Raw genomic sequence first — 14,028 nt, forward strand, 5'->3', positions numbered from 1 at the left:
GGAATCGAATCCCAGGTGCTGATTTGTGATCTGAAAGAAAGAAAAATCTTTAATTTTAACTGGGGAGGGTGGCAGGGGACAACGGCGGTGTGTGTGGGTGACATCAGGTTCATTTAACTCCCGGGAGTCATTTAAATGTACCGGGCCGAATCTCGCCCTAACCCACAGTCTGTGATGTTGGGAGTCGGGTGAACGGCCCCAGTCAGGTTAAGTGGTGGAGGGGGAGGGAGGCAATGGCGATCGGGGAAGGGAAGCCTAGGTTTTCTTGTAAGGTGCTTTATAAATGTGCGTTGTTGTTGTTGTGCCTGCAAAAGTGAGGTGGTAGTAAGTAGCCCACAACGGGCAAGATACACTGTGCAGTTAAAGGGCTTTCAGTCCAGCGGGGGTTGTACAGAAGGGCTGGGGATGTAAAGGGCACTGTACTGCCTCCTGGGCATCGATCTCAACAAAGAGTGAGGAAAGGGCACTGCAAGTAGCTGGCAAGCTTTGTACAGTGCATTCTTACGAGGTGCTGCTGACTCCTCTTACCTTGCCTGTCCTGGTAAGGTCATTGAACTTTTTTCAGCGCTGAGCAGCCACACCTGTTATGGCACTGTTTCTGCTCACTCCCCAGGCCACTGCTCTCGTGTTGCCCTCCACTGGGGCCCTGGGAATCCCACGACCTTTTGACCTACATGTTAAGAAGGGAGGAGGAAGTGGAGAGCAATTTACATTTAGCTGCTTGACACAAGAGGGTGATGAAGACATGGACGAGAACACCAAAACCTGAGAAAGAAAGAACTTGAATTTATACCATGCCTTTCACAACCTTAGGACATCGTAAAACACTTTACAGCCAATGAAGTACTTTTCAAAGAGTAGTCCCTGTTGTAATGTAGGAAACGCGGCAGCCAATTTGCGCACAGCATGATCCCACAAACTGCAATGAAATAAAAGATCAGATCATCTGTTTTATGTGTTTGTAGAGGGATAAATATTGGCCAGGACACGAGGGAGAATTCCCCTGCCGTTCTTCGAAACGGTGCCCTGGGATCTTTTACGTCCATCTGAGAGGGCAGACGGGGCCTCTGTTTAACGCGTCATCCGAAAGACGGCACCTCTGACATTGCAGCACTCCCTCAGTACTGCACTGGGAGAGTCAGCCTGGATTATGTGCCCAAGTCTCTGGACAAAAAAATAATATTCTTTGAATAAGGGGGAAAAAAACACAAACTAATCACTTCTTAGTCCTCCCCCTTTTCTTATGTTACCGAGCAGTGCAGGAGCTAGGTTCAGCCCTGCACTTGATATCATGGGAACACTGTTGCTATGCAACAATTTAGTTGTATAATCGGTTGCCAGATCCCTCCTCCTCCTCCTGTTGTCAGAAAACATTGCACCTTTAAATTGAATAATGAAAATCTCATGTACGTCTTCCCAGGAACAGCCAGTAATGAATATTTAACTTGTGCCAGCACGCACTCTCTTGTCAGTGACATCCGTTTATTTTGATAACTGTATCAAAGCACATTGATCACAAACTTAATCCATATGTTTCTATCTGCTTCCTCTATCTCTTTTTCACTTATTTTTCCTTTCTCCATCTCCTTTCCTTTCTCTCTACTTCCGTTTCTACCTTGCTCCATATCTTTCTTTCCATCTCTGTGTCCCTTCCTAGCTCTGTCTCTTTCTCTCTCTCTCTCTCTCTCTCTCTCTCTCTCTCCCTCCCTCCCCTCCCCTCCCCTCCCCTCCCCTCTCTCTCTCTCTCTCTCTCTCTCTCTCTCTCTCTTTGTCCCATTACCTCCCCCACACTCTCTAAAAATAGCCCACTGATTCATTTGCATTCTCTTCCGGATGGACCTCTACAAAAATATTTCAGCCTTTCAGTTTTTGCCATATTCCATTCTTCAAATGGACAATAGGAAGTGATTTCCTTGGTTATTGCATTTTTTTCTCCCAAAAATGTAAACTTTCGTGGCTTTTGCTCGGTAACATAAGAAAAGGGGGAGGACTAAGAAGCGACTAGTTTGTGTTTTTTCCCCCCTTATTCAAAGAATATTATTTTGTCCAGAGGCTTGGGCACATAATCCAGGCTATCAGTTGCAAAATGGAACACGCTGCCCATCAAAAACTCCCTGATCAGGTACAGCACGGGTTAGATACAGAGTAAAGCTCCCTCGACATTGTCCAAACAAACACACTCAGGTTAGGTATGGCACGGGTTAGATACAAAGTAAAGCTCCCTTGACATTGTGCCAACAAACACTCCCAAGTCAGGTACAGCATGGGTTAGATACAAAGTAAAGCTCCCTTGACATTGTCTCAACAAACACTCCCAGGTTAGGTACAGCATGGGTTAGATACAATGTAAAGCTCCCTCTACACTGTCCCATCGAACACTCTCAGGTTAGGTACAGCATGGGTTAGATACAAAGTAAAGCTCCCTTGACATTGTCTCAACAAACACTCTCAGGTTAGGTACAGCACGGGTTGTCTATCTGGTGCCGGGGAAAAAGATATCTCCATGCAGCTGGAAAGGAACGTGGAAATGGAGGGTGAACAAGCAATTGTTGTGGTCCATGTCAGGTCCAAGACATAGGAAAGAAGAGGGAGGAGGTCCTGCTGAGGGAGTATCAGGAGCTAAATTAAAAAGCTGGACCTCAAGGGTAGTCGTCTCAGGATTATTACCCGAGCCACGTGCTAATTGGCATGGGGACAAACAGATCAGGAAGGTGAGTGTGTGGCTGAAAGACTGGTGAGGGGAAGAGGGATTTCCATTTCATGGGACACTGGCACCGGTACTGGGACAGGAAGTAGCTGTACCTCCTGGGACGGGCTTCACCTGATCCAGTCTGGGGACCAAGGTCCTAACGGAAAGGATAAATAGGGCTGTAGATAGGACTTTAAACAAATAAAGTTGTTGGTCAGCTAGTAATAATGGTAAAACTAAGAACAACCTACAGATGAGAAAGAGAAGGGATCAGAGCAAAGCTCAGAGCGCAAAAAGAGTTATAAATAATCCAAGTTCAGATAATAGGATAAGAATTTAAATACCTGATAAAGATAAAACAGGAATTTTGAAGAATAAGAAAAAGCGTGACAAGTTTAAAAGCTGAGAGATAAACACCATCTGCGTATATGGGCAGGGCGGGGACTGTTAACCAAACCAGAGTTCTCTAAAATGCACCTAGCAGAAGGAATAAAACACGGGAGTTAGAAGCACAAAGAGCACAATGCTGTAGCCATTACGGAGACCCGGCTACAAGCTGGACCTGAACGGGAGCTTAATATCCCAGGCTATAAGATCTTCTGAAAGGAGGGGGAAATAGGGAACGGAGGAAGAGTAGCAATGTTGCTGAAGGACAATATTACTACAGTTGAAAGAAAGGATGAGCAGGCAGTGGAAACACTCTGGGTTAAATTAAGAAACAGCAAAGGATGCAAGACTCTGGTGGGATTTGTCTACAGAACTCCTGACAGCAGTGATGTAGTAGCAGGATGCACAAATATGGAGACCGGAGAAGCATGTAGCAGTTTTTTATAATGGGAGATTTTAATTTTCACATCGGCTGGGAGATGCAAAATCAGCTCAAGTCGTAAAGGAAATAAATTTCTAGGGTGAATCCGGGACTGTTTTCTGAAACAATATGTGTTAGAACTGACAAGGGACAAGCCATACTAGATTTAGTAACAAGTGTCGAGCCAGAATTAATTAATAATCTGACAGTAAAAGAAAGACTTGCATTCATATAGCGCCTTTCATGACCTCTGGATGTCCCAAAGTGCTTCACAGCCAATTAAATAATTTTGAAATGTAGTCACTGTTGTAATGTCAGAAACACGGCAGCTAATCTGCGCACAGCAAGATCCCACAAACAGCAATGTGATAGTGGCCAGATAGTCTGTCTTTAGTGATGTTGGTTGAGGGGTAAATATTGGCCCCAGGACACCAGGGAGAACTCCCCCTGCTCTTCTTCGAAATAGTAAGGGAGCATCTTGCAAACAGTGACCGTAACATGATAGAGTTTGACATTAAGGTCGAGAAGGAGAAAGATCACACACAAACCAAGGTTTTAAATTTAAACAAGGCTGACTTCTAAGGAGTGAGATGTAAGCTGAACAGTTTAAACTGGGATGAGCTGTTCACAGGCAAACCCACAGAAAATCAGTGGGAGGTAGTCAAAGAAGTATTTAGTACAATACTAGACCAATGCATATGCCCAAAGAGCAATCAAGCAACCACGGTCAACATGTGAGGTAAGATGCAGTATAAGCCTAAAAGAAGTGTTTTACATCATGCCAAGAAAAATGGTAATCCAGCAGACTGGGAGAAATGTAGAAAACAGCAAAGGAACACAAAGAAAATATTAAGAGCAGCAAAAAGGGAATCTGAAAAAAACCTTGCCAGTAATATAAAAGCTAATTGTAAAAGTTTTAATAAATATATTAAGAGTAAGAGAGTGGCTAAGGGAGATGTGGGCCCATTAAAGACAGATGCAGGTGATACTGTAATAGGCAACAAGGCAATGGCAGATTTATAAAATGAGTACTTTGTATCCATTTTCACAGTAGAGGAAGAGGATAAAACGCCAATGATAGAAGGGTAACTAAAAATAAATTAAGGGGAGGAACTTATTGGATTCAATATAAGTAACAAAGTGGTAATGGAGAAAATAATGGGACTTAAAATAGATAAATCTCCAGGAACTGATGGTTTCCTACCCCAACGTATTAAAACAAGTAGGTGAAGAAATTGCAGAAGCGTTAGTCATAATCTTTCAAAGCTCTCTTGATTTGGGAATGGTGCCATTAGAATGGAAATTTTCTAATGTCCATCCATTATTTAAGAAGGGTGGGCGAGAGAAACCAGCTAACTACAGGCCTGTCAGTTTAACATCAGTTGTGGGGAAGCTACTAGAATCTGTCATTAGGGCTAGAGTGACTGAGTTTTTGAACAAACATGAGCTGATCAGAGAGACCCAACATGGATTTGTTACGGGTAAGTCATGTCTGACTAATCTAGTTTGAGGCGGTGCTAGTAAGGTAGATACGGGCGTGTCTACGGATGTTACCTGTATGGACTTCCAGAAGGCATTTGATAAGGTTCCACATTAGAGATTATTAGCAAAAATGAGAGCGCATGGAATTGGAGGTAGCCTTTTGACTTGGGATGGAAATTAGTTGGGAGATAGAGAGTGGGAATGAATGGTGGGTGCTCTGATTAGTAGTGACAAGTGGTGTTCCCCAGGGATCTGTTCTGGTGTATCAACTTTTCACCATATTTATTAGTTTGAATGAAGGAATAGAGAGTTCTATATCGAAGTCTGCAGATGACACTGAGTTAGGAGGGACAGTAACTTGTGCAGATGGGAGCAGGAAGTTGCAAAGGGACATAGTCGGATTAAGTGAGTGGGAAAAAACTGTGGCAAATAGAGTTTGTCACTTTGGACTCCAGAAAGATAAATCAGAGTATTTTCTAAATGGTGAAAAACTAGGAACTGTAGAGGGGCAAAGAGATTTGGTAGTCCAAGTACATAAATCATTAAAAGCCAGTAGACAGATACAAAATTATTTGAAGAGGCTAATGGAATGTTAGCCTTTATCTCAAAAGGGGGCTGGAATACAAAGGGGTGGAATCAATGCTTCAGCTGTGGTTTGGCACTGCGTTCAGTTCTGGGCACCGCACCTCAGGAAGGATATATTGGCCTTGGAGGGGGTGCAGCGCAGATTCACCGGGGGAATAGAGAATTAAATTATGAGGACAGGTTGCATAAACTTGGCTCGTATTCCCTCAAGTATAGGAGATTGAGGGGCGATCGGATCGAGGTATGGAAAATGTTAAACAGATTCGATAGGGTAGATATGGAGAAACTATTTCCTCTGGTGGGGGAATCAAGAAAAAGGGCAACATAATCTGAATATTAGAGCCAGGCCATTCAGCAGCGATAGTCAGGAAGCACTTCTTCACACAAAGGGTTGTAGAAATTTGGAACTCTTTCCCCCCCCCCCCCCCCACCCCCCTCAAAAGGCTGTGGATGCTGGGGGACAATTGGAGCTTTCAAGACTGAGATAGACGGATTTTAGTAAGGTAAGGGTATTAATTGAAATGGAGCAAAGCCAGGAAAATAGAGTTGAGATACAGGTCAACCATGATCTAACTGAATGGCGGAGCTGGCTCGAGGGGCTAAATGGCCTAATCCTGGTCATATGTTCCTATGAGTAAAGCTTCCTCTACACTGTCCCATCAAACACTCCCATGGCAGGTGAGATACAGAGTAAAGCTCTCTCTACACTGTCCCCATCAAATACTCCCAGGGCAGGTACAGCACGGGTTAGATACAGAGTAAAGCTCCCTCTACACTGTCCCATCAAACACTCCCAGGGCAGGTACAGCACGGTTTAGATGCAGAGTAAAGCTCCCTCTACACTGTCCCATCAAATACCCCCAGGGCGGGTACAGCATGGTTTAGATACAGAGTAAAGCTCTCTCTACACTGTTCCATCAGTCAGAGTTCTGTGAGATGGAAGATAACAGACTGAAATGGTTGTATCATTTGAAACGAAAGAAAGAAAGACACTGTTGTGATGTAGGAAACATGGCAGCCATTTTTTGCAAAGCAAGATCCCACAAACAGCAATGTGATAAATGACCAGATAATCTGTTTTAATGATGTTTGTTGAGGGATAAATATTGACCAGGACACTGGAGAAAACTCCCCTGCTCTTCTTCGAATAGTTCCATGGGATCTTTTACATCCACCCCAGAGGGCAGGAGGGTCCTCGGTTTAACATCTCATCCGAAAGACGGCACCTCCGACAATGCAGCACTCCCTCAGTACTGGCACTGGGAGCGTCAGCCTAGATTATTGTGCTCAAGTCTCTGGAGTGGGACTTGAACCCGCGACCTGTCGCACAAACATTAAAGCCCCCCTTTGAATCTTGTGTCTTTCAGAGTATCACCCTGGTCGGTCTTCACGGAGGAAGAGTATACCTGGAGGGAAGCAGCTGAGCATGGACGCTGTGACGTCCGCACCCTTCCGCCCGACAGTAAGTACCCAATTTCCAGCTGAGGCGTTGCCTGATCGTATGTGGTAAACTGGGAGTTGGGAGGAGGCGGCCGGACATTCCCTCCCATTACTCTGCGAGGGTCCAACCTTAGTTGAAGCCTGCCTATGGGGGCTGTTCCCTATGATGGGTGGGGGGAAGGTCTTTATCTATAGCTTGGTAGAATGCACTGGAAACATGAAAGGGTGTTGGCTTTGCTTACATAGAATTGAATAGAATTTACAACTCAGAAACAGGCCGTTCGGCCCAACAGGTCCATGCCGGTGTTTATGCTCCACACGAGCCTCCTCCCTCCCTACTTCATCTAACCCCATCAATGTATCCTTCTATTCCTTTCTCCCTCATGTATTTATCTAGCTTCCCCTTAAATGCATCAAGATGAATTTCTACGAGTTGCCCTGGTAACAACGGAGGAGTGTTCAATTGTCACTAACGTCACAGTGTATAAATATATATGGGTAATATGTTTTCATATCTCAAGTAATCTTCAGTGGGCTCCAGTCAGTCAATCAGAGTGCGGTATTTTAAAAGGCAATGACCAAATGACCTTTAACCCCCATGAGTGTGAAGGGCACTGTTTGTCAGCAACTTACCTTTTTCTATTGCATTTTTTAAAATCCATTTATTTAAATTGAACAATTACAGCACTGAATTCTATTGTTACAGAGCAGGAGCAAGCCTTGCGTAAAGTCAGACCACAGTTGTGTCCAGTTTCTGGTCATTAAGACAAGAGAGAGATTCGGGGGTGATTTTAAACCCCACAAATGGGTGGGTTGGGGGCAGGCGGGAGTTGAAAATAGTTGTTTTTTGGGTCGCGACTGCAACCCAGCTTTTTTTCCGGGTTTAACTTGGGCGCCTAAAAGTCCAGGCTTCCCACTGGGAATGCAAAGTCTGAAAATTTCATGGTTGCGACCCCAAAAAAAACAACTACTTTCAACTCCAACCCACTCCCTACCCACCTGTTCTCGGGGTTTAAAATCACCCCCAAGGTCTTGGATGATAAGCATTCGATAAGGTGCCACATAAAAGGTTGTTACACAAGATAAGGGCTCATGGGGTTGGGGGTAACATATTAGCATGGATAGAGGATTGGTTAACGGACAAAAAACAGAGAGTATGGATAAAAGGGTCATTTTCAGGTTGGCAGGTTGTAACTAGTGGGGTGCCGCAAGGATCAGTGCTTGGGCCTCAGCTATTTGCAATCAATATTAATGACTTAGATGAAGGGACCGAGTGTAATGCATCCAAGTTTGCTGACGATACAAAGCTAGGTGGGAAAGTAAGCTGTGAGGAGGACACAAAGGGGGGTGATTTTAACCCCCAAGAACGGGTGGGTTGGGGGCGGGTGGGAGATGAAAATAGTTGTTTTGTTGCGTTGCAGCTGCAAAATTTTCGGACTTTGCATTCCCAGTGGGAAGCCTGTACTTTTACGCGCCCAAGTTAAACCCGGAAATAAAGCCGGGTTGCGGTCGCGACCCAAAAAACAACTATTTTCAACTCCCACCCGCCCTCAACCCACCCGTTCTTGGGGGTTAAAATCACTCCCAAAGAGTCTGCAAAGGGATGTAGACAGGTTAAGTCAGTGGGCAAGAAGGTGACAGATGGAGTATTATGTGGGGAAATGTGAGGTTATTCACTTTGGTAGGAAGAACAGAAAAACGGAATATTTTTTAAATGGTGAGAAACTATTAAATGTTGGTGTTGAGAGACTTATACAAGAAACACAAGAAGTTAACATGCAGGTACAGCAAGCAATTAGGAAACCAAATAGTATGTTGGCCTTTATTGCAAGGGGATTGGAGTACAAGAGTAAGGAAGTCTTTCTACAATTGTACAGGGCTTTGGTGAGATCACACCTGGAATACTGCATACAATTTTGGTCTCCACATCTAAGGAAGGATATACTTGCCTTAGAGGGGGTGCAATGAAGGTTCACTAGATTAATTCCTGGGATGAGAGGGTTGTCCTTTGAAGAGAGGTTGAGTAGAATGGGCCTATACTCCCTGGAGTTTAGAAGAATGGGAGGTGATCTCATTGAAATATATAAGATAATGAGGGGGCTTGACAGGGTAGATGCTGAGAGGTTGTTTCCCCTGGCTGGAGAGTCTAGAACTAGGGGGCATAGTCGCAGGATAAGGGGTCGGCCATTCAAGACTGAGATGAGGAGGAATTTCTTCACACACAGGGTTGTGAATCTTTGGAATTCTCGATCCCAGAGAGCTGTGGATGCTGAGTTGCTGAATATATTCAAGGCTGAGATAGATAGATTTTTGGACTCTAGTGGAATCAAGGGATATGGGGATCGGGCGGGAAAGTGGAGTTGAGGTTGAAGATCAGCCTTGATCTGATTGAATGGTGGAGCAGGCTCGAGGGGCCGTATGGCCTACACCTGCCCCTATTTGTTATGTTCTTATGAGCCAGGAAGTTGATCCCTAATGTCAAGAGGACAGAGTCACGAGGAAAGCATGAGCAGTTTGCAGAATTTCCCAGGAGGCAGTCAGTGTATCAATAGAAGTGGAATGGCAGAAGGGTTTTTCCCCTCATCCGGTGACCATTTGGGAGTTACTTTGCATTTCCAAAAAAACTTCAAAAGAAATCAGAGATTGAGTTGCCACAGCTTTTATTTTGGGCAAATGGCCAATTGATATCAATATATTACAATGCAGATTTTTTCTTATGAACTCCTCACAGAATAATAGAGCCAGCACGTGGGAACTGTAAAAACTGATATCGTGTGAGCTCCCTCTACACTGTCCCATCAAACACTCCCAGGGCAGGTACAGCACGGGTTAGATACAGAGTAAAGCTCCCTCTACACTGTCCCATCAAACACTCCCAGGGCAGGTACAGCACGGGTTAGATACAGAGTAAAGCTCCCTCTACACTGTCCCATCAAACACTCCCAGGGCAGGTACAGCACGGGTTAGATACAGAGTAAAGCTCCCTCTACACTGTCCCATCAAACACTCCCAGGGCAGGTATAGCATGGGACAGATACAGAGTAAAGCTCCCTCTACACTGTCCCATCAAACACTCCCAGGGCAGGTATAGCATGGGACAGATACAGAGTAAAGCTCCCTCTACACTGACCCATCAAACACTCCCAGGGCAGGTACAGCATAGGTTAGATACAGCCAGTTAGAGTGATAGAGATGGCCTGGATTAACCATTGGGGTCCTTCTCATGTGAGTTAAATCAGACAGAGAAGCCCCTCACAGATACAACAGATCACGATAAATGTATCCTGTTTGTCTCACTGCAGTCAGATATTTACTCTCCCCACCCCACACTCCCATCAGAAACTACTGAAGAGAAAGCAGAAAGGCCATTGAATAAATTTGCATGATTCCGTGAGACTCTGGCACTGAGTGTTTACTGAGTCTGTATATTTGCATAGTGATGAGAAGCCTGTTTCACTGAAAGCCTGTTTCTCTGCGCTCCAATTGCCTGCAGGTCATTCTGTATTTCCATACTCAACATTCCAGTCCCATATACTTACAACATGAATCGAGCTCTGTCCTACGCAACTGGTCACATCAAGAGCACAAACAAGCATCACGAATTTACCCTCTCAGCTCGCTTCCTTCTACATCTCGTCTCTCTCTCTTTTTGGCATTTGTCTGCCCGCTTTATCACTCAGTTCTCTCTCTCTCTCTCTCTCTCTCTCTCTCCAGCACTCAGTCCCCTCTCCCTCTCTTTCACTCAGTCCCCTCTCCCTCTCTTTCACTCAGTCCCCTCTCCCTCTCTTTCACTCAGTCCCCTCTCCCTCTCTTTCACTCAGTCCCCTCTCCCTCTCTTTCACTCAGTCCCCTCTCCCTCTCTTTCACTCAGTCCCCTCTCCCTCTCTTTCACTCAGTCCCCTCACCCTCCCTTTCACTCAGTCCCCTCACCCTCTCTCTCACTCAGTCCCCTCACCCTCTCTCTCACTCAGTCCCCTCACCCTCTCTCTCACTCAGTCCCCTCACCCTCTCTCTCACTCAGTCCCCTCACCCTCTCTCTCACACTCAGTCCCCTCTCCCTCTCTCTCTCACTCAGTCCCCTCTCCCTCTCTCTCTCACTCAGTCCCCTCTCCCTCTCTCTCTCACTCAGTCCCCTCTCCCTCTCTCTCTCACTCAGTCCCCTCTCCCTCTCTCTCTCACTCAGTCCCCTCTCCCTCTCTCTCTCACTCAGTCCCCTCTCCCTCTCTCTCTCACTCAGTCCCCTCTCCCTCTCTCTCTCACTCAGTCCCCTCTCCCTCTCTCTCTCGCTCAGTCCCCTCTCCCTCTCTCTCTCGCTCAGTCCCCTCTCCCTCTCTCTCTCGCTCAGTCCCCTCTCCCTCTCTCTCTCGCTCAGTCCCCTCTCCCTCTCTCTCTCGCTCAGTCCCCTCTCCCTCTCTCTCTCGCTCAGTCCCCTCTCCCTCTCTCTCTCGCTCAGTCCCCTCTCCCTCTCTCTCTCGCTCAGTCCCCTCTCCCTCTCTCTCTCGCTCAGTCCCCTCTCCCTCTCTCTCTCGCTCAGTCCCCTCTCCCTCTCTCTCTCGCTCAGTCCCCTCTCCCTCTCTCTCTCGCTCAGTCCCCTCTCCCTCTCTCTCTCGCTCAGTCCCCTCTCCCTCTCTCTCTCGCTCAGTCCCCTCTCCCTCTCTCTCTCGCTCAGTCCCCTCTCCCTCTCTCTCTCGCTCAGTCCCCTCTCCCTCTCTCTCTCGCTCAGTCCCCTCTCCCTCTCTCTCTCGCTCAGTCCCCTCTCCCTCTCTCTCTCGCTCAGTCCCCTCTCCCTCTCTCTCTCGCTCAGTCCCCTCTCCCTCTCTCTCTCGCTCAGTCCCCTCTCCCTCTCTCTCTCGCTCAGTCCCCTCTCCCTCTCTCTCTCGCTCAGTCCCCTCTCCCTCTCTCTCTCGCTCAGTCCCCTCTCCCTCTCTCTCTCGCTCAGTCCCCTCTCCCTCTCTCTCTCGCTCAGTCCCCTCTCCCTCTCTCTCTCGCTCAGTCCCCTCTCCCTCTCTCTCTCGCTCAGTCCCCTCTCCCTCTCTCTCTCGCTCAGTCCCCTCTCCCTCTCTCTCTCGCTCAGTCCCCTCTCCCTCTCTCTCTCGCTCAGTCCCCTCTCCCTCTCTCACTCGCTCAGTCCCCTCTCCCTCTCCCTCTCTCTCTCGCTCAGTCCCCTCTCCCTCTCTCTCTCTCTCTCGCTCAGTCCCCTCTCCCTCTCTCTCTCTCACTCGCTCAGTCCCCTCTCCCTCTCTCTCTCTCACTCGCTCAGTCCCCTCTCCCTCTCTCTCTCTCACTCGCTCAGTCCCCTCTCCCTCTCTCTCGCTCAGTCCCCTCTCCCTCTCTCTCGCTCAGTCCCCTCTCCCTCTCACTCGCTCAGTCCCCTCTCCCTCTCACTCGCTCAGTCCCCTCTCCCTCTCACTCGCTCAGTCCCCTCTCCCTCTCACTCGCTCAGTCCCCTCTCCCTCTCACTCGCTCAGTCCCCTCTCCCTCTCTCTCTCTCACTCGCTCAGTCCCCTCTCCCTCTCTCTCTCTCACTCGCTCAGTCCCCTCTCCCTCTCTCTCGCTCAGTCCCCTCTCCCTCTCTCTCGCTCAGTCCCCTCTCCCTCTCTCTCGCTCAGTCCCCTCTCCCTCTCTCTCGCTCAGTCCCCTCTCCCTCTCACTCGCTCAGTCCCCTCTCCCTCTCACTCGCTCAGTCCCCTCTCCCTCTCACTCGCTCAGTCCCCTCTCCCTCTCACTCGCTCAGTCCCCTCTCCCTCTCACTCGCTCAGTCCCCTCTCCCTCTCTCTCTCACTCAGTCCCCTCTCCCTCTCTCTCTCACTCAGTCCCCTCTCCCTCTCTCATTTTTTTTTTATTCATTCATGGGATGTGGGCATCGCATTTATTGCCCATCTCTAATTGCCCTTGAGAAGGAGGTGGTGAGCTGCCTTCTTGAACCGCTGCAGTCCGTGTGGTGAAGGTTCTCCCACAGTGCTGTTAGGAAGGGAGTTCCAGGATTTTTACCCAGTGACAATGAAGGAACGGCGATATATTTCCAAGTCAGGGTGGTGTGTGACTTGGAGGGGAACGTGCAGGTGGTGTTGTTCCCATGTGCCTGCTGCCCTTGTCCTTCTAGGTAGTAGAGGTCGCAGGTTTGATAGATGCTGTCGAAGAAGCCTTGGCGAGTTGCTGCAATGCATCCTGTGGATTGTACACACTGCAGCCACAGTGCACCGGTGGTGAAGGGAGTGAATGTTTAGGGTGGTGGATGGGGTGCCAATCAAGCGGGCTGCTTTGTCCTAGATGGTGTTGAGCTTCTTGAGTGTTGTTGGAGCTGCACTCATCCAGCCAAGTGGAGAGTATTCCATCACACTCCTGACTTGTGCCTTGTAGATGGTGGAAAGGCTTTGGGGAGTCAGGAGGTGAGTCAATCGCCGCAGAATACCCAGCCTCTGACCTGCTCTTGTAACTACAGTAATTATGTGGCTGGTCCAGTTAAGTTTCTGGCCAATGGTGACCTCCAGGATGTTGATGGTGGGGGATTCGGCGATGGTAATGCCGTTGAATGTCAAGGGGAGGTGGTTAGACTCTCTCTTGTTGGAGACGGTCATTGCCTGGCACTTGTCTCTCTCTCTCACTCAGTTCCCTCTCTCTCTTTCACTCAGTTCCCTCTCTTTCTCTTTCACTCAGTTCCCTCTCTTTCTCTTTCACTCAGTTCCCTCTCTTTCTCTTTCACTCACTTCCCTCTCTTTCTCTTTCACTCACTTCCCTCTCTTTCTCTTTCACTCACTTCCCTCTCTTTCTCTTTCACTCACTTCCCTCTCTCTCTCTTTCGCTCACTTCCCTCTCTCTCTCTTTCGCTCACTTCCCTCTCTTTCTCTTTCGCTCACTTCCCTCTCTTTCTCTTTCGCTCACTTCCCTCGCTCTCTCTTTCGCTCACTTCCCTCGCTCTCTCTTTCGCTCACTTCCCTCGCTCTCTCTTTCGCTCACTTCCCTCGCTCTCTCTTTCGCTCACTTCCCTCGCTCTCTCTTTCGCTCACTTCCCTCGCTCTTTCAG

The 14,028-nt window shown here is 47.8% G+C and overlaps 1 protein-coding gene across 1 annotated transcript in view; it reads left to right on the plus strand.

The window, feature by feature from the left end:
* The window catches only part of LOC137304997 (ras/Rap GTPase-activating protein SynGAP-like), a 485,592-nt gene that overhangs the window by 410,378 nt on the left and 61,186 nt on the right, over positions 1-14,028 (plus strand). Inside the window, 1 exon segment of the mRNA XM_067973769.1 lies at positions 6,932-7,070. Coding sequence (XP_067829870.1) covers positions 6,932-7,070 — 139 coding nt within the window.

This window comes from Heptranchias perlo, chromosome 39 (assembly GCF_035084215.1).
Source record: "Heptranchias perlo isolate sHepPer1 chromosome 39, sHepPer1.hap1, whole genome shotgun sequence".
In the NCBI taxonomy this organism is placed as follows: Eukaryota; Metazoa; Chordata; class Chondrichthyes; order Hexanchiformes; family Hexanchidae; genus Heptranchias; species Heptranchias perlo.